At 37.3% G+C, this 19,637-nt stretch overlaps 1 protein-coding gene across 3 annotated transcripts in view; it reads left to right on the plus strand.

Moving 5' to 3' along the window:
* Positions 1-19,637, plus strand: part of arhgdig (Rho GDP dissociation inhibitor (GDI) gamma) — a 57,664-nt gene that overhangs the window by 23,488 nt on the left and 14,539 nt on the right. For all 3 annotated transcript variants that reach the window (XM_057861400.1, XM_057861399.1, XM_057861401.1), the window contains exons 2-3: positions 16,278-16,451; positions 16,791-16,874. In XM_057861400.1, the coding sequence (XP_057717383.1) occupies positions 16,278-16,451; positions 16,791-16,874 (258 nt within the window). The remainder of the gene's footprint in view (positions 1-16,277; positions 16,452-16,790; positions 16,875-19,637) is intronic.

A 19,637-nucleotide genomic window follows, 5' to 3' on the forward strand; every position in this document is an offset into this window, starting at 1 on the left:
TAAAATGTGCCATATTTTTCTGTAAATTATTGTTGGAATGGAAAGATAAGACACAAGATGGATTTATACATTCAACATACGGTACATAAGTACTGTATTTCTTTATTATAACAATAAATCAACAAAATGGCATTACCATTATTAACATTCTGTTAAAGTGATCCATGGATAGAAAGACTTGTAGTTCTTAAAAGATAAATGTTAGTACAATATATAGAAATTTTATATTAAAACCCCTGTTCATGTTTTCGTTTTAATAAAATTTGTAAAATTTTCAATCAAAGAATAAACTAGTAGCCCGCCATTGTTGATGTCAGTAATTACTTACACAATGCTCATGGGTGCTGAAGCCTATAAAATCAGTCGCACCCAAGCGGCAGCAGAGGGAGCCAAAACTCTGAAAAACACATGTACACATTTCACTGTGCTGTCATTTTAATCTGTTTGAGCAGGGCATTTGTGCGTTAATTGCGTCAAATATTTTAATGTGATTAATTTTAAAAATTAATTACCGCCCGTTAACGCGATAATTTTGACAACCCTAGCTATTAGTAATCTGCCAAATAAATGTAATGAGTAGTCTTAAAAGTCAAAACCTCTAGTCACAAGTATTCAGAGATAATTAAATATCTTTGCGTTCGGTCAAAAATATCCATGCTCTTATTTACATTGGAAAGTTTTAGACTGCAGCACTACTTGATGGATATTATGTCAATTAAAAACTGAAATGAGTGGGTAGCTTTTATAATTGTTGTCTAATTTTTCACTAAACAATAATAAATATGTTTCATATCGTGGCATATCGATATCGTGAAATAAAATGGCCCATATTGTGATAGATGTTTTTCATATCTCACAGCAGAATTTGTATGACTGTAATCTAATTTAATCCCTATTGTGCTACCAGATGCTTCCTGCTTTGAATACTTCTCTTTTGCGTCTCTTGGATGTGTACGTGCAGGGACTATTTTGTCCCTCAGGCCTTGTTATGGGTTTAGAACAAAGCAGAGAAACTTGGCCTGAGAGGAGTACAGAGTGAGAAGAAATATCACAAACCGAGAAATTCCTGCTTACAAAATGAGCAGCTCTTTTCATCACCTCATTTTAGCTCATTTGCCTCCTTCGTGTAAATGAACGAATACGCTGCCAAACCTCCCACTTCAAATGGATTGGACGTCGGCTAGTGATAAACTAGTAATAAAGTCATTTAAATTCATACAAGAAGGACCAAAAGAGCCACATAATTGGATGTCTATCATCACTAATGGCCATGAAAGAGTTAATGTCACCTAATAAGTAATACTTATATATTCATTTTTTGAAAATATTTGCCATTCTACACCACCACTGATGTGCGATGGCAAAAAATAGCTTAATAATAAATCTTGCACCCTAATAAAAATCCATATTTTCTTGAATGAATAAGCCATTTAGCAACTCATTACGATATAATTATTGCAATTAATCAAATTACCTGACCAAATCTTACCTAGTGGATGTCACGGTGACTCAAAATGTATATTATTACAAACAGCAATACCTAAAAACCATTCATTAGTGGCTTCATTGCATTATGTTGAGATATATTTAGCATATTGTGTACAAAAAAAACAAGAACGCTTTTAATGAGAATCATTGCTATCAGTGTTCCATGCTTCTGCTTTCTCATGTAAGCGTCATCATCTCTCTCTCTCTCTCTCTCTCTCTCTCTCTCTCTCTCTCTCTCTCTCTCTCTCTCTCTCTCTCTCTCTCTCTCTCTCTCTCTCTCTCCACCCCCTGAAGCCATCTGTTGCTTGCCAAAATGTGTGTTGACTTTGCACAACATGTTGATTTAACAAAAAATGCCAGCAGCAACACTCACTCAGTCTCTTAATTTGTCATGCAACCAAGCAGGCCTTCTTCTTGGCTGACACAGTTTAAATTGGCAAGAAGCGCTGCAAGTGAACAGCGTTGCTGAAGTTTGCAACTGTCATTGCAGTCCATGCGCACTGTAACAAAAAAAAAAAAAACAACAACAACAACAAAAATTACATTGAATTTACATTAAAATACTTTTTTTTTTTTTTTAAGGAAAAATCATAAAACTTTCATTGTCAAATTAGAAACAACTGTAAAAAAAAAAAAAAAAAAAAAAAAAAAAAAAAACTATTATATACAGTATGTGTGTAACCAGTTTAAAGGTGGTGATGTCACAGTGCTTCGTTTCTTATTCTCCCCCTTCTCCAACTGGAGTAAGAACCCATGCTGTCACTGTAGCAGTCAGGTGTGCTGACTACTGAGCCAACAGGACAGTCTATCGGCAGCTACCAGTACACTCATTTTCTTAACCTTCCACTGGCACAGCACATTCTCTAACTGGTCTGCAGTAGCCAGTCTTGGTAACCTTACTTTTAAAAAGTAATTAGTTAAAGTTACAAATTACTTCCCTGCGATGATTAATTGAGTTAGTAACTCAGTTACACCGTTGTAAGAGTGATTAGTTACTTAGCAAAGTAACTGACGTTACTTTTTATCTTCTACACGTGATTACATTATACGTACATTCTGTAACATCTTTCACATCAAAGATGTTTATATTAACTGGAAAAAAATAATTATATATATTAGGGCTGCAGTTATCGAATATTTTAGTAATCGAGTAATCGACTGAAAATTCTATCGATTAATCGAGTAATTGGATAAAACATTTTTTTAGGTAAAGAGCAATTATAAATATAGATGAGAAAACAAGACATTTCATCTAATATTGAACCATTTTCAGTCAATCACTGACTTTATTTTCGATGTACATGGTTGAAAACAGCCAACAATTGCGTCTCAAATGTGACTTAAAAAAAAAAAGACTAATTCACTGCTTTCACTCAAAAAACTTTTAGATCTTATAAGAAAAATATATATTTCTTACCTAAAAATGTAACGCTTGATAACACACATCACTTAAAAGTTAGGTGTTTTTCCCCACGTGTTTCAATTGAAGTTCGACTTGTGTCAAACTATAAGTTCTAGTTAAGTTTTAAGTCATTCTAAACTGTAAGTCATGATAGGATTTTGAGTTTTTGCAGTGTTCAAGATAAATGTTGTGCTGTATTGGAGCACATTAGGCACCAGTGCTACTTGGTGTTTTATCCAGCAATGACTACTGAGCTGAAATTGACAGTTAACATTATCAAGTTTTTATTTTACACCCTAATCACTCTACAGCGCTGTTTTCACAGATTAAATAAAGCCTGTATGTAAGAGTTAGCCACGCATCGACAGTAGTCATAATGAATAGAAACCTAGCCCTCCGCAGGGATAACGTTACGTTAGCGAGCGACAGTAATGTTAATCTTATTTATGAGCGCTGAGATGTGTACTGCTTTAAGATGGCGGCTGTTTTATTAATGCCGCCGAGTCGATCATTTCGCATCTAGTTCTACGTACGTGTGATATCTATGACACGCATACAGACGCTACCTGCTACCATGTAGCAACATGCGGGCGTAGTTTTTAGCCACGTCGGTGCAGTTTGTAACGGCTGTCGGCTGCAGTAAGGTATTTTTCTATTGCTTCTTCCTCTACGCACGTGACGTCAGCGTGTTGTGCCGCATTAAAAGTAGTCCGGGCAAAACGTGATGCTTAGAGCTGGCAAAATTAAACGATTCCTCGAGGTGAATAAAATTACTCGGATCAGTTTTTAAACTCGAGTTACTATATACTTCTAAAATACAGTGTGTGTGTATATATACATATATATATATATGTATATATGTATATATGTATATATACACACACACTGTATTTTAGAACATTTGGTCTTTATTTGGATCTAATATATTACAGACTGCCAGGTAAACACAAATGTAAACTGACCATTAACCAGTAAAAATCTCTAAAAATGTACGTTAGGTCTACTGCACAATAAGCAAAACACTATCCCTAAATATTCTGTAAAGTACAAATATTAATTATAATTCAAGTTTGAGGACGCTACCTTTAAAATTCCCCGGCCTCTCGCCATTATCGCTGTCTTGTTGTTTTTGCCAAAGCATGCAGTGAACCAGGGCATGATCCGCCCACCTAGCCAATCATCATCGCGTTTGCAACAGCGTCACCACCTTTTACCCCCACCCCCGCTCCACTCTCGCCAGGCAGGCTGCTGATGTGTGATATAATCAGACAACTCGCGCTTTATTACACCAAATTGTAGTAACGCTCCCCTTCACATCCTCAGTGACGGTAACGGCATTGCAAAGATGGGAAAGTAATTACTAAGGTTACTCACTGCTAAAAAAAAAAAAAAAAATGCAATTACAAACACTGTTATACTCTTTATGACGTTTTATTAACAACACTGGCAGTGGCACGTTTGAATGCCAAGATAACGATGTGGGTTTGAATCCTGACTGGAGCAGGCGGACAACGAGAAATGGAGCAAAGTGAAGTCATCACGATCAAGACTGGTTACATGACCAATGGCGGTTCCTGGGATGGTCGGTTTGGGCGGTCGCCCGAGGCGGTAAATTGCATGGGGCGCACGCACCCGAGTGATTGTCTAGTTCATGGGTCGGGAACCTTTTTGGCTGAGAGAGCCATGAAGACCACATTTTTAAAAATGTAATTCCGTGAGAGTATTACAATATGTTTAAAACTAAAAATACAAGTAATGTGTGCATTTTATGTAATTTCAACACTTTTAAAGTACATGGGTTTGGGTGAGTCTGAATTCTTTTTTAATAACATTGTTATGCTGTTGTTTATCAGTGATGAATATTTCTTACCATTAATGCGACTTCTAGTACTGCACGGTTTTGCTTATGGCTTTGTATTCTGGTTGATACTTGGTGGGGTTAAGCATCATGCAGGCGTTAAGAAACTTAAGGGTGCGTCTCTTTTCATGTTGACGAAGTGCCACGAATCCTGTTTTTCCCCACCACTCACGGAGCACCATCAGTGCACACCGAAACACGTTAATCTATCGGTACATTATTTTTCTTTAGCGAACTCAGTGAAGGACTTGAATAAATCCTCCCCTTTTGTTGTCCCTTTCATAGTCAAAACATTGCAATCACGCTGAATTGGGATGAATTGCTTACATGTGTTGACTCATCCAAGAGAGTAAAAAGGGAAAAAACATGTCTTACACACATATATATATATATATATGTGTGTATGTATATATATATATATATATATATATTTATATTTATATATATATATATACAGTGTTGTTAATAACGGCGTTACAATATAACGGCGTTACTAACGGCGTTATTTTTTTCAGTAGTGGGTAATCTAATTAATTACTTTTCTCATCTTGGCAACGCCGTTACCGTTACTGAGGACGTAAAGGGATGCGTTACTATGCGTTACTATATTGGACGAAAAGTCTGAGGGAGACGGACTCACCGAGACGACAGAGCAGAGCAGGAGTGTGGAGGAGGCAAGAAAGTTCTGAGGCCGAACAAACGCGATGCTAGGTAGCTCCAATAATACATGTTGTAGGCGATAGCCTTCAAACTACGCCCGCATGTTATGGTAGATATGGTAGACATGGTAGATATCACATGTACTGTCTATAGATATAACTAGATGCTTTAGTAGACAGCCGCCATCTTGAAGCAGTAGACTTTTTAGGACGGCTCTGTTGTAGAGAACCTTGGAACCTACGTAACTTTTTATATAAAATACTTCTAAATCGGCAAAATCTTGACTTGAATCTATCTTTAAATGATGAAATAGTTTTAAAACTTACATATGTCGAAAGTACAGAGAAAGGAACTAATGCAATAATGGGAGCAATTCTAGCAACTTTTAACAGTTGATTCAGGGTAAAGAGTAAATTAGGGTAAAGAATTGGGCTCGGGCCAATTGTACCAAAAACCTTCACAAAAAAATTCACATAGTGTGGCCAATGTTTTTTTTTTTTTTTTTTTTTTGAGGGAAAAAAAAAAAAAAGTAATTATCACCAATTACTTTGACAAGTAACTAATTACTCTTACATTAAGGTAATTGAGTTACTAACGCAATTACTTTTTGGGAGAAGTAATTTGTAACTATAATTAATTACTTTTTTTCAGTAAGATTAACAACACTGTATATATATATATATATATATATATATATATATATATATATGCCATGAGCGAAAAAAACGGTGCCGCATTTATGTCCTTCACTTGCGTTGACTCAGTTTGAGTTGACATCATGATGGTAAGATCGTGAACTGTTTTAAGTTCTTGCCGACAGAGGCATGTCTTTTATCCGTTTAATTATCTTGTCGTTATCCAAAAAGTCGTCAAGATTCTCCACAAAGGCAAATTCCTCTGTCCATTCCTGCTGAAAATTACGATACTCCTAGTCTTTATTCTTTTTGCCATCTTCTCAAAAAGGTTCCTAAAATTAGCTGATAAACGCGGAAAACGAAACTAAAAACGAGGGAAGTTTACGTCACGCACATTGGCCACTATTTTCGACAGCAAAATACGGTGACGCCACATTAACAGTGTCTCTGCCTCATCTGCATTGCCAATACGATTGATTGATAGATAAATAAATATATAAAAAGACACAACGCCATGTATGTTTGCCACTTTCCCACTAAAATTACTGCAAACCGGCTTTCTAGTCGCCGGTTGTAGTATACGGACTACGTGTCCCATGATCACCCTAGGCTCACCCAGCCAATGGCGTAGGACTTACTGTGGGAGGATCTAACGTAGCTCATCTAGGTTGCTATTTGATGATATCTAGTGCGAATTGCGCGAGTGTTGTCGGAGCATTAATAAAGTTAACATATGCCACAAAAGTCACGTCTGCTCATTACTGCACAACACCGGCATATAACCGGTGACCGTCGCTGTTTTGCGCAATGCGCAGAGGAGTAAAGTGATTTTTTTTTTTTAACAATTAAAGATTTGTCCCCGAGCCAGATGCAGCCGTCAACACAACCAGATGTGGCTCACGGGCCATAGGTTCCTAACCCCTGATCTAGTTTGTGTACTATTGTAATTGGCGGCCCTAGCATTGCAATGACACCCCCTGCAGATCTGCAGATCAGGTTTTTTTCGGCACTCAACCCAAAAAGGAGAAACTATTTTGGAAACTGCTCATGCTTTTATTTACAGTTCTGCGTTTCTCCCTTCATCCGTCTGCTCCTTCAAAGATGAAGTGAGTATGCCTTGTAAAATGAATTAAAGGCCGTGCACATACAGTGGGGCAAATAAGTATTTAGTCAACCACTAAATGTGCAAGTTCTCCCACTTAAAAATATTAGAGAGGCCTGTAATTGTCAACATGGTTGAACCTCAACCATGAGAGACAGAATGTGGGGGGAAAAAATCCCAGAAAATCACATTGTTTGATTTTTAAATAATTTATTTGCAAATCATGGTGGAAAATAAGTATTTGGTCAATACCAAAAGTTCATCTCAATACTTTGTTATGTACCCTTTGTTGTTAATAATGGAGGCCAATCGCTTTCTGTAACTCATCACAAGCTTTTCACACACTGTTGCTGGTATTTTGGCACATTCCTCCATGCAGATCTCCTCTAGAGCAGTGATGCTTTGGGGCTGTCGTTGGGCAACACTGACTTTCAACTCCCTTTACAGATTTTCTATGGGGTTGAGATCTGGAGACTGGCTAGGCCACGCTAGGACCTTGAAATGCTTCTTACAAAGCTACTCCTTTGTTACCCTGGCTGTGTGTATGGGATCATTGTCATGCTGAAAGACCCAGCCATGTCTCATCTTCAATGCCCTTGCTGATGGTAGGAGATTTTCACTCAAAATCTCTCGATACATGGCCCCATTTCTTCTTTCCCTTTACATAGATCAGTCGTCCTGGTCCCTTTGCAGAAAAACAGCCCCAAAGCATGATGTTTCCACCCCCATGCTTCACAGTGGGTATGGTGTTCTTCGGATGCAATTCAGTATTCTTTCTCCTCTAAACACAAGAACCTGTGTTTCTACCAAAAAGTTCTATTTTGGTTTCATCTGACCATAACACATTCTCTCAGTCCTCTTCTGGATCATCCAAATGCTCTCTAGCGAACCGCAGACGGGCCTGGACGTGTACTTTCTTCAGCAGGGGGACATGTCTGGCAGTGCAGGATTTGCGTCCCTGGCAGCGCTTTGTGTTACTGATAGTAGCCTTTGTTACTGTGGTCCCAGCTCTCTGTACGTCATTCACTCGGTCCCCCCGTGTGGTTCTGTGATTTTTGCTCACCGTTCTTGTTATCATTTTTTTACGCCACGGGGTGAGATCTTGCATGGAGCCCCAGATCGAGGGAGATTATCAGTGGTCTTGTATGTCTTCCATTTTCTAATAATTGCTCCCACAGTTGATTTCTTTACATTAAGCGTTTTACCTATTGCAGATTCAGTCTTCCCAGCCTGGTGCAGGTCAACAATTTTGTCTCTGGTGTCCTTCGACAGCTCTTTGGTCTTGGCCATAGTGGAGTTTGGAGTGGGACTGACTGAGGTTATGGACAGGTGTCTTTTATCCCGATAATGAGTTAAAACAGGTGCCATTAATACAGGTAAAGAGTGGAGCCTCGTTAGACCTCGTTAGAAGAAGTTAGACCTCTTTGACAGCCAGAAATCTTGCTTGTTTGTAGGTGACCAAATACTTATTTTCCACTCTAATTTGGAAATAAATTCTTTACAAATCAAACAATGAGATTTCCTTTTTTTTTCTCCACATTCTGTCTCTCATGGTTGAGGTTTACCCATGTTGACAATTACAGGTCTCTCTAATCTTTAAAAGCAGGAGAACTTGCACAATTGGTGGTTGACTAAATACTTATTTGCCCCACTGAAGATAATGAACAATCCTTGCAATGCTAGGTGGAGGAATAGTTGTGTTAAATGTGTTTTTGTGTCCTTTTTATTTTTATCGTTCATGCTCGTAATTTTGTAGTTGTTAGCTTTTTTTTTTTTTTTTTTATCGGCCGCAACTGTTAGCATCGTATCAAAATAATTAATGTGAGTAGTGAATGTAGTGGTTTGAAGAGAGATAGAATGCAAATTTTCACTATAGTTGGTTTATAGTTAAAATGATGTGGTTTATGTTTAATGTTTAAAAAGCTAAACACATTAACAGGTCTGTGAGTGTTGACTATATGTCGGTATGTTATTCACCAGATACCCAATGTGTGTACATGAATGCACAACTGCACATGAGCTTAGAAAAGTATGTGATTTCATCTCCTGTGCTGTCTAACTGGAAACCCTGTAGTGGTCAATACATTTGAGCCAAGTAGTCACAAGAAGAATCCTCCACACTTTCTTTATTATTTCTACAATATTTTATTAATTTTTGTGATGTTTAATTAATATTCTCTTGCACATATTTATTGTTGTGCACTTTCAACTGGTCTGATAGCGTTAATAAAGTAACTTTCTTCGCTAATACTGTGTTTTAGTTGTTGGGGTTTGCAAAGTATTCTTCATGCGCTGTACAGGATGATTCAAAAAGAATGTGCCAAAACCATAGCGGTATATTTAAAAAATACAATTCATAACTAGCTGGATACAAGTATTGTATATAACTTCAAGTTTTATGTGACCACCACCAACTACACGGACAACATCAAGCCGATATGACTTTTAATTTGCTAAAATTACTTACTTGTTAAAAATACTTTTAATTCTTATTGAATTATTAATTAATTTATTGAATTATTTAATTGATAATTCAGTCTATTTCAATGATTTTAAAACAAATGCGTGAGGATTTTGGCACATTCTTTTTGAATCACCCTGTATTTGGTAATGTAATTGTAAATGTAATTGTTTTTGTTTTTGTTTTTTTTTCTTTGGAGAGGGTGGGGGCAAAGCGACTTGTCGCCCAACGCACAAATGTAGGCTAGGAACGCTACTGTACATGTCAATTGCAGTATAAAACATAACAATGTTAAATTTAAACCATCATCATTTTCAGTAAAAAAAAAAAAAAAAAAAAAAAAAACCCTACACCACCCTCCCACTTCAAATGGATTTCTACTTGTAATAAACTCATTAATATTCAAGGCAAATAAATGCTCAGGCGGGGGTGGATGGTTAAGTCGGATATGTAAATGAGGATTGGCAAATTATTTATGAGGTAATGGTATAATTATACTTAATCAGCTGAATTGTATTACGACATATGGACTACACTTGTAATTTTCATACAATAATACCTGTGAATTAAGCATGTAGGAAAAACACATTCGGAGTATCAAGTCATTCAGACAGATTTTAAACCCTTTGTCCCTAAAGTGTAGTGTATTTTAGGTTTATTTTCTCCTACAGGGAAATATGTAACATTTTTCAGTTCGTATTTCTGGGTCTGTTGAATCAAGCAGATACAAACTAACCCTTTGAAATAGGTGTTAGTTTGTGAAGAAAATATAAAGCAAAGAACAAGCTTTATCATAGCTGTCCCCCAGATATAAACCTCATGGAATTTAAATCAATATGTGTAGCTTTTGATAGAAATCAGGAATACGGTCAGTCTTCCAGACACTGCAAGCAAGAAATGTCAATCATCTCGGGACTCTATGTGTCAGCCATTTGATTGACAGCTAATTGCCCCACCCTTCGCCCTCGGCCTTCGAGCAACCCTGCACATGACACTGGGTGTACTTATAGATTGATGTCATACTATCTCAAGTGAAAATTGAGGTGGCCGCTGCGTATGTTTGGACGCATCCACAGAGAAGCCAAGTAAAAGGGGTGATGTCATTGTAAAGGGAGTTGAAAGGGTTGCCATGGCGATGGACAAAGGCACGCATGTTTGGCTCAGAATGGGTGTGGTAGTGCTGTAAGCAAGCGGTGCAGGGCTACGGCTGCGTATGTGTTTGTGTGAGACAGAACAGATAGACTAATAGGTACACTGAATCTATGAGCCAGAATGTGCATTCTTTCACACCTTATGAGTGTTTGTGTACTTCCTGTCATCCAATTACCTCTAACACGCTGAGAGAATGTGTGATGATGGTCTCATTACAACTGTGATACAAGAGTAAACAGCAGGGTGTCCCGGTCCTGGTGTACATGCATTGTATGTAATGTGTAAATAATGTCTGGCTTTGTTGCCTGAAATGATCACAAAGACACTAAATTGGTTCACGGTGCATTACTAATGATGTGATCACACTACAGCCGTGGCTTGCAAACAAAAATATTCAAAGAAAACTATGTCACTCAAACTTGCTCATTGGGCACATATGATAATAAATTAACAAACACACTGATAAGCAACTCTCTCATGCCCATAAAAATATATCGTAGTTAAACACGCATGAAATTGGAATATATGTCAATTTTAATCTTTAAATTGGATACCTACAACTATTTGTCATCTTTCAACGCTTTCACTGCCAATGACGTTGAAAGACATTGAATAACGTGGCTCTGAAAAACTAAATTAAAAGTACGAGTATCTAAGAAAAAGTTTACTCAAAAGTACAAAAGTGCTTGCTTTAGATTTTACTTTACAGGTAAAAAGTAAAAGAACTCTCTCCCGATGCAACAATGTCATACATGAGATTGAGCCAATGTGCAAAGAAAGAACCATTGACTGCTCAATTTTATTTAAAACTGTGCAGAATGGAAAAAGACAAGCAATGACTGAAAACAATAGTTTAACAAGCTCAAAATTAGGCTTAATGGCAGATTGCAAGCAACTATCAGGTGCAAACTAGCGCATGAATAGGGGAGTGGATTTTCACTCCCATTCCTTCCTCCCAAAATTTTGAACAGGAGGGCATTTAAAAAATTTTTTTTTTAAATTTAACCCTTGAGAGTCGAAGGACGCGCCGGCGCGTCCTCAGCGCACGTCGTCTTTGAAGCGCCCTCACGTTTTAATTACGTCACCCACATGCCATTGGTTGGTCTCGTTTTAAAGTGCGGAAGTTGCGGTTTACTCTCGTTATTATTTGAAGTCAATCGACCAACTAAAACGTGAGATATTGTCATTTAAGTTTGATAGTTTTATTGTCCTCTCAAAAAAACATTAAAAGCTGCATGGATCATTTGTTTATGTCTATATTTCGATAATTTCTTGTCCTTTTTCAAAACGGAAGCTCCATGAAAAAAACACAAATCGAACGAACCCTTTCGAAGTCACAGTGGAAGCACAAAATGCGTTTTTTTTTTGTTTTTTTTTATAAATAAAACTGCCGTGTGAGGTTGCACCGAACGAGAGGGAGGAGTGTTCTGAAGCAGCGAGGTGGCGAGCGACGGCCGTTTGGATCAAGCAGCGACTTTGTGTGACTTTGAGAATGAACGGAAAACTAAATTTAGCGCAAGCAATTGTGCTTTTTGATCAACTTGAGGAAGAGGATGGTCTAAATTCGTCATCATCGTCTTCTTCGGAAGAGTCCTCGAGTGAAGATAGTGACGGATTTGAACACGTGGGTGACGCCATCGACGAGCAGAGGTAAGCCAACTCACTTTTTTTTTTTTTTAATGCTGAAAAAGTTTCTTTTGAAAGTTTCTTTTGATATTGCAAGACAAAGTTAATTTTGATGCAATATAAGTGTGTGTTTGTGTATATAATAATAAAATGTGCATATCAGATCAAAGTCGTACGTGCACTGTGTGTATCCCAGGCAGGAATTTATAATTTGTGTTCTTCTTTCTATATGAAGATTAGGGATGTAGCACATATTCATCAGCTATGGTATTGCTATGGTATTCTTTCTATTGTCATACATATAGATTTCCATTATTATTTATTGCTGTATATATTTTTATTTTATACTTTATTATTTTCATAAATACTGACTCTTTTTTCATGTACATTTATAGTGACAATGAAAAATCTACATTCACTGCCCGAATGGAAAGAGGACGAGGGAGAAGGGGTCATCACGGAAAAGCGATGAGATGTCAGCGGAGGAGAGGCTGGAGAAGTCAGCGCGGCAGAAGCCGATCACCACTGGCTCAGCCTGCACCTGTGCCATGGAGCACAGAGCAAGACACAGACACTGCCCCACAGTGCAGCCGGTTCACACCCCGGAGACCACCAGGACCTCAGGTGAATCGTGACCATGCATACACCCCAAAAGAACTTTTTGACCTGTTCTTCACCTCATCGACAATGATGAATATGTGCAAACACACAAACCAGTATGGCAGAGTCCGAAAAGAGATTGGGAAAAAGTTTGTGTGGACAGACACTACAGCGGAGGAGCTTGAAAAATTTATTGGACTCCTCTTGTACAAGTCTTTGGTTTCACTTCCAACTGTGCAAGATTATTGGAAGGCAAGGAATTCCAGGACGAAACAGCTTTTCGGAGTGGCATGCCTGAAAAAAATTTAACTTGTTTATTGTAAATATTTTTGAAAATACTTTTTTTTCCAATGCTATATATATTTTTTTTCCCCCACAATCAGTCTTCTCAATTTGTGTATATAAATGTGTGTTCAAGAAGCTTGATTGTGTGTACATAGTTTTTATCAGGTGATGGGCCGCAATACCTAAACTCATAAAGAGATGGCCTCTAAACACTTTTTGTGTTAGATGGTATATATTTTTCACTGTTCTTCACTGTTTGGTCTGCTGTATATAACCTGTTTTGACTAGAGCATGTATAAAAGCAAAAAACGCCTATGGCTATACCTGTTGTTTATGTTGAATTGTCAAATATAAGACTATTTATTCTAAATTTTTTTGGTTGAATGTTCATCCTAACATGTTGAATAAATATTATAAAGTTTCAAAACGGTTCGTTACGCATGTTTGGTTGTCAATTGGACATCAATATTAAAAATTTTCACAAAACGATTTTGGAATTTTTGGTCTTTTTGGGCCCAAAATGATAATTTATAATTGGTCAGTGAAGGAAACAACAGTTTGGACATGAAGTTCAAGGTGTCACAAAAAAAGGGACCAAACCAGGCCATCGTAAACAATTCTTTCTTTGAAATATAAAGGCAACTTCAAAGGCATGCAAAATCAGACAAAATAGGCCCAGACCTTAAAGGGTTAAACAGCGAAACCCTATTTGGAGGTGAGAGCACGAAAGAGCAGAATTAAAGACGCCATGACTTGAACGAGATATTATGGCGCATTTACCTTGTTTTGATCCAAAAACTCCATGTAGCATGTATCACTGAGTGTCAAGACACAGCTGTGAATGGCCACAGTTGGATTTTTGGGGGGATTTTATGGGTGAAACATGGTCATATAACAAGGGTTGCGATGCAGAAATCACAGACATCAAGGAGTGGTCGAGATTTTCTTTTTCATATTTTTACCCTTTTAAACGTTGTTTTTCAATTCATCTTTGTTTGGATCGATTATTTATCATCTAACATATCGGAGAAAATGTGACAGTAACAAAAAAAAAAAACAATTAAGCGATACAGTAGTTATGAGGTAGATATCCGTGACTTTTTTGCAGATGCCATTTTTTCATTATGACATACCGTAATTTGTTTAGAAGTTTAAAATATGCAAGTGAATAATTTTTTAAGTCGTTTTTTTGTAATATTAGACATTAATTGATGATTCTAGGCTTCTAAGCTAATTTTGAATGGTAAATATAAACAATTACCTTCGTTTTATGGCTGGGTTGAAACAAAAGCGGTTGCTTGACGTCTGTAAACGGGGATTTCCAGGGTGAAACGGACAAATTTAAAATAGTTCGGGGGCTTAATGCGCCATGAATGTGCTATGGAAGCATACAGACATATTCTATCAAACACAACAGTTCTTTTGGCTTAAGATACAGCAGTTTATTTTAAAGAGGAGTGCAAGAGCAGAAACTGCTTTTTCAGTCTTGTCTGTTTTCTGCCATATATACTAGTATATGTATATGGCGGAAAACACTCAGGTGACTTAAGTTCCGCTCTGAGACAATTGACCAAATTTCAAAATTGTCCTGTATGCATTTGTGATACATTATTGGAAAGCTTAAAATCTCTATTTTCTGGGGAAAGAAAAATTTTGAACGGCAAAACCCTAACTGGAGGTGAGAGCACGTGAGAGCAGAATTAAAGATGCCATGATTTTAATGAGATACTATCGCGTACTCATCTTGTTTCGATCCAAAAACTCCATGTAGCATGTATCACCAAGTGTGAAGACACAGCTGTGAATGGCCACAGCCGGATTTTTGGGGGATTTCATGGGTGAAACATGGTAATATAACAAGGGTCACAATGTAGAAATTGCAGACATCAAGGGAAGATCGAGATTTTATTTTTCATATATTTACCCTTTTAAACCTTTTTTTTTTTTTCTTTAAATTTTTCTTTGTTTGGATAGATTATTTATCATTTAAAATATTGGGGAAAATGCGACAGTAACAAAAAAAATACACTTTAGCGATAGTTTTGATAGATGTCTGTGACTTTTTTACAGACACCATTTTTTTTCATTGTGACATCATTTGTTTACAAGTTTAAAATATGCGAGTGAATAATTTTTTAAGTCGTTTTTTTTTTTCTTCAATGAAATATTAGACATCAATTAATGATTCTAAGCTAAAAATGACAGACATTTTGAATAATAAATATAATTAATCACCTTCATTTTATGGCTGTGTTGAAACAAAAGCGGTTGCGCGACGTCTATAAACGGGGGTTCACAAACTGTTATTTTCCCTGATATGTTAGATAATAAATAATCGATCCAAACAAAGAAAAATTGAAAAATAACGTTTAAAAGGGTAACTATATGAAAAAGAAAATCTCAACCACTCCTTGTTGTCTGCAATTTCTGCATCGTGACGCTTGTTATATGAACATGTTTCACCCATAAAATTCCCCAAAAATCCAGCTGTGGCCATTCATTGCTGAGTCTTGACACTCGGTGATACATGCTACATGGAGTTTTTGGATCAAAACAAGGTAAGTACGCGATATCTCGTTAAAATTGTGGCGTCTTTAATTCTGCTGTTGTGTGCTCTCGCCTCCTGTTAGGGTTTTGCTGTTTTAATTTTTTTTTTTCTTAAAATGCCCTCCTGTTCAAAAATTGTTCTTCCCCCCAGAAAACTGAGATTTTAAGCTTTCCAATGATGTATCACACATGCATATAGGACTATTTTGAAATTTGGCTAAATTGGGGGTCTTAGAGCTGAACTTCAAGTCACCTTAGTGTTTTCCTGCCATATGTATTTAGTGTGGGTTTTCAGGCTGTGGAACGAATTAATGGAATTATAATTTATTTTTATGGGAAAACCCTGCTCGTCATAAGACCATTTCGACTTACAAACAAGGTCCTGGGACAAATGAACTTCATATATAGAGGTGTTTCAGCTGCTTAATATTTGTCATCATCTCTGTCCTCTCTTGTGTAAGGATTCCTGATGGACAAGAGGGAGTGCCCCTTGGAGGAGGGAGAAGATGACAGGAACCTCAACTACAATCCTCCAGCTCAGAAAACTCTACAGGAAATTCAGGATCTGGACAAAGACGATGAGAGTCTGGTGAAATACAAGCAGACTCTGCTCGGGAGCCGACCAATAATGACGGGTCTGTGCACGTTTGTACTGTACATACAGTATTCATGCGGTGCTATGCGAGGAAAGCATGATTCATCCCAGTGGCCATGTTACTGCAGCTTTAATTCAATCAATGCAACAACGGCAGTTGAAGTCATCAAGTTCTGATTACATGCACCCACATGCACGCCCTCATAGACCTGCTTATTCAGCAGCATCTCATATCGCACTGTCAGGCTGACAAATCATATCAGAAGAACAACACGGATTAGAAGCTAAACCAATACTACAAATAGTACACATCAGACTGTTGCATTGATTTAAGCATATAAAAGTTAAATGCGGATTTGATGTTTGTGATATTCTGCAGAATTCTCTGGCCCAAATGTCCAGGTGACCAAACTGACTCTGTTAATTGATGAAGCCTCTGGACCAGTCACCATCAATCTAACAGGTACACACCATGGAGTACTTCCTTCTTAGTCTTCACACTTTATTACTAGTGCTGCACCGATTCTATTTTTTGGCTCCTTATAACCGATTGCAACACCTGGGTGTGTGGTATTGTCCGATGCCGATACTCTACCAATACTTCACTCCAGGGTCTGGTTTATAAGTCGAAATGGTCGTATTTTCGAACCGGATTTTCCCATAAGAATAAATTATAATTTGATTAATTCGTCCCACAGCCCAAAAACCTACACTTAATCCTTCATAAATACTGCTGGTACAGTTACAAATAGCAATTGCACACAGCAAAACAAATAAATTATAAATACAAATCGGAAAAAATAATAATATAATAACTATAATAATAATGTAACGAATCGGGTTCTAATGTGGCGGCTGTTGTTTTTTGCATGCTGTTCCTGTATGAGCGAGAGAGAGGAGCGATAGAGTGGGAAGTTTTTACTTTTTTACATTTTGTTGTTGGCGTCGGCGAAGATGGTGACTTTACCGATGTTACAATGATAATAATTAAACGGAAATTTTAAAAAAGCGTTTTTACGGTCACCTTAACTTATATAGACTGGTGAACGGAGGTCGGAGGAGAACGGCCATATTGTCTAGCCAGTTCACTCACACGCACACCATACTCATATTTTTATCCATCATTTCCTTCCTAAATTCATTTAATTTCAATGGTAAGCGTCACCTTTTTCCTTTTTTCACCACCTGCACTAACCTTCTTGGGACCCATGTTGATTTCTCTCACTAGAAAATCCTCCGTGCGTCCGTCTCGCGGTAAAACAATGACATTGCAACGCTGTCATAAATCGTTGTATTTCGAGCATGTCATCATCAATGTTGTTAATCTTACGTTAAAAAAGTATTTAGTTACAGACTTACAGTTACAAATTACTTCTCCCAAAAAGTAATTGACTTAGTAACTCAGTTACCTCATTGTAAGAGTAATTAGTTACTCAGCAAAGTAACATGTTACTTTTCATGTTCTACATGTTATTACATTGTACATTCTATAACATCTTTCACATCAAAGATGTTTATATTGACTGATTGGATTTAACTGATTTTTTCATTAAAAAAAAACATAGGTCACACTTTTTACATTAAAAAAAAAAAAATCACCTGTATGAGTGTAACGGCATACAAACTGGGAAAAAAAACCTTTTTGTTTTTCCTGTTGTACTGAACCCACACTGAAACGTGAGCCCCGTACAGAGGTACAGTATGTACTGAACCTTGACTCGTGTGTATCATCACAACTCTAACATATATAGATGTATTTTTCAATATGCAGGTAGGCTCTGAATCTCCTGCCTCTCCTGCCTTTGCTGTAGTTGTTTTGATTAAAAAACATCACACAAAGTTCATGATATGTCATTCAAGAAAAGTTTAGGGCAAGAAACTATTTTTGGTAATAAAGAATATATATACAGGGTGTTCCAAAATGGTTGACCCCACTGTAAATGCCCATACCTCGGAAACTACTTGATGGATCTTAATGAAACTAAATACACTTTATGTTGAAGGTCATAGGTTTTATTGGTTAAATTCACAAAGTACAAATACTTGTTGGTTTCATGACAGATTTTCATAAATGTTCAATATTGAAATGAAATTTTTGGTGCCGAGTCCTAATTTGTTTTGAAGTTGGTGCCTTCTTTGCAAAATTTGTGAAGAAGGCACGCTGCACCGTCTTCGGTGACTGAGTCAGAGCATACTCTAACACGCAAAATGTGTTTTCTTTTGAAGTGAACGGCATTTCTTAACCTGAAAAGATAGAAATGCCAAACGTTACACACAAAAACTTGAAACGTTTCTACACAAGCTGTGAAAATTTGAGGTCATGCCAACAAAAATTTTCAAAATTATTGGCCTACGAAATGGGGTCAAACATTTTGGAACACCCTGTATACAGTATATTAAAATATTGTAGCATCTACAAGGACAACGCCAACTTGGTGTTGATAATACACACTCAGCAGGAAAACAGTACATTATTTTAGATTAATTGTACCCACATGGACGCCACGAACTGTATGTAAGAAAAGGTTGCTTAAATGTTTAAGATGACGCTCGCCACGCTAAATGCTAATGCTAAAGAGAACGCGAATGCTATACTAAAGTTTCGAGCCACCAAGCCAATCATCATTGCGTTTGTAACGGCGTGATCACCCCCTTACCTCCTCCCCACTACCACTCTGCTCTCTCCCAGGCAGCTTTGAGAAAATCAGACAACTCGCGCTTTATTCAACCAAATTGTAGTAACACGCACCTTCACATCCTCAGTAAGGGTAACGGCGTCGCAAAGATGGGAAAAGTAATTCATTAGAGTACTTACTACTGAAAGAAATAACGCCGTTAGACGTTAGAAACGCCGTTATACCCTAACGCCGTTATTAACAACACTGGTCGTCATATGAGACAAATGACGAGTCAAATTTTACATCGGATGTCGAAAGGATCATATGTCGATGCGATCGTATGTCGAGGTACCACTGTACTAAATTACTTCCTAATCATTGTAATGTAAAGTAATTACCATAATAGCTTGTTCAGACACTGCATGCTTAACTCTTTGTCTGCTATTGATGGTGCTAACATGTCAAATCTATTTGAAGTGGGAGGGCTGGCAGCAAAGGGTGATAGGACGCACAGCATTTAGATGTCTATCATCAAGTTAAGTACATTTTGCGCAGCATCAACACGTTATTTCTTAGACTCCTTGATATCAATGACATAATTTTAGTAC

The sequence above is a fragment of the Corythoichthys intestinalis genome, chromosome 16 (genome assembly GCF_030265065.1).
Source record: "Corythoichthys intestinalis isolate RoL2023-P3 chromosome 16, ASM3026506v1, whole genome shotgun sequence".
NCBI lineage: Eukaryota > Metazoa > Chordata > Actinopteri > Syngnathiformes > Syngnathidae > Corythoichthys > Corythoichthys intestinalis.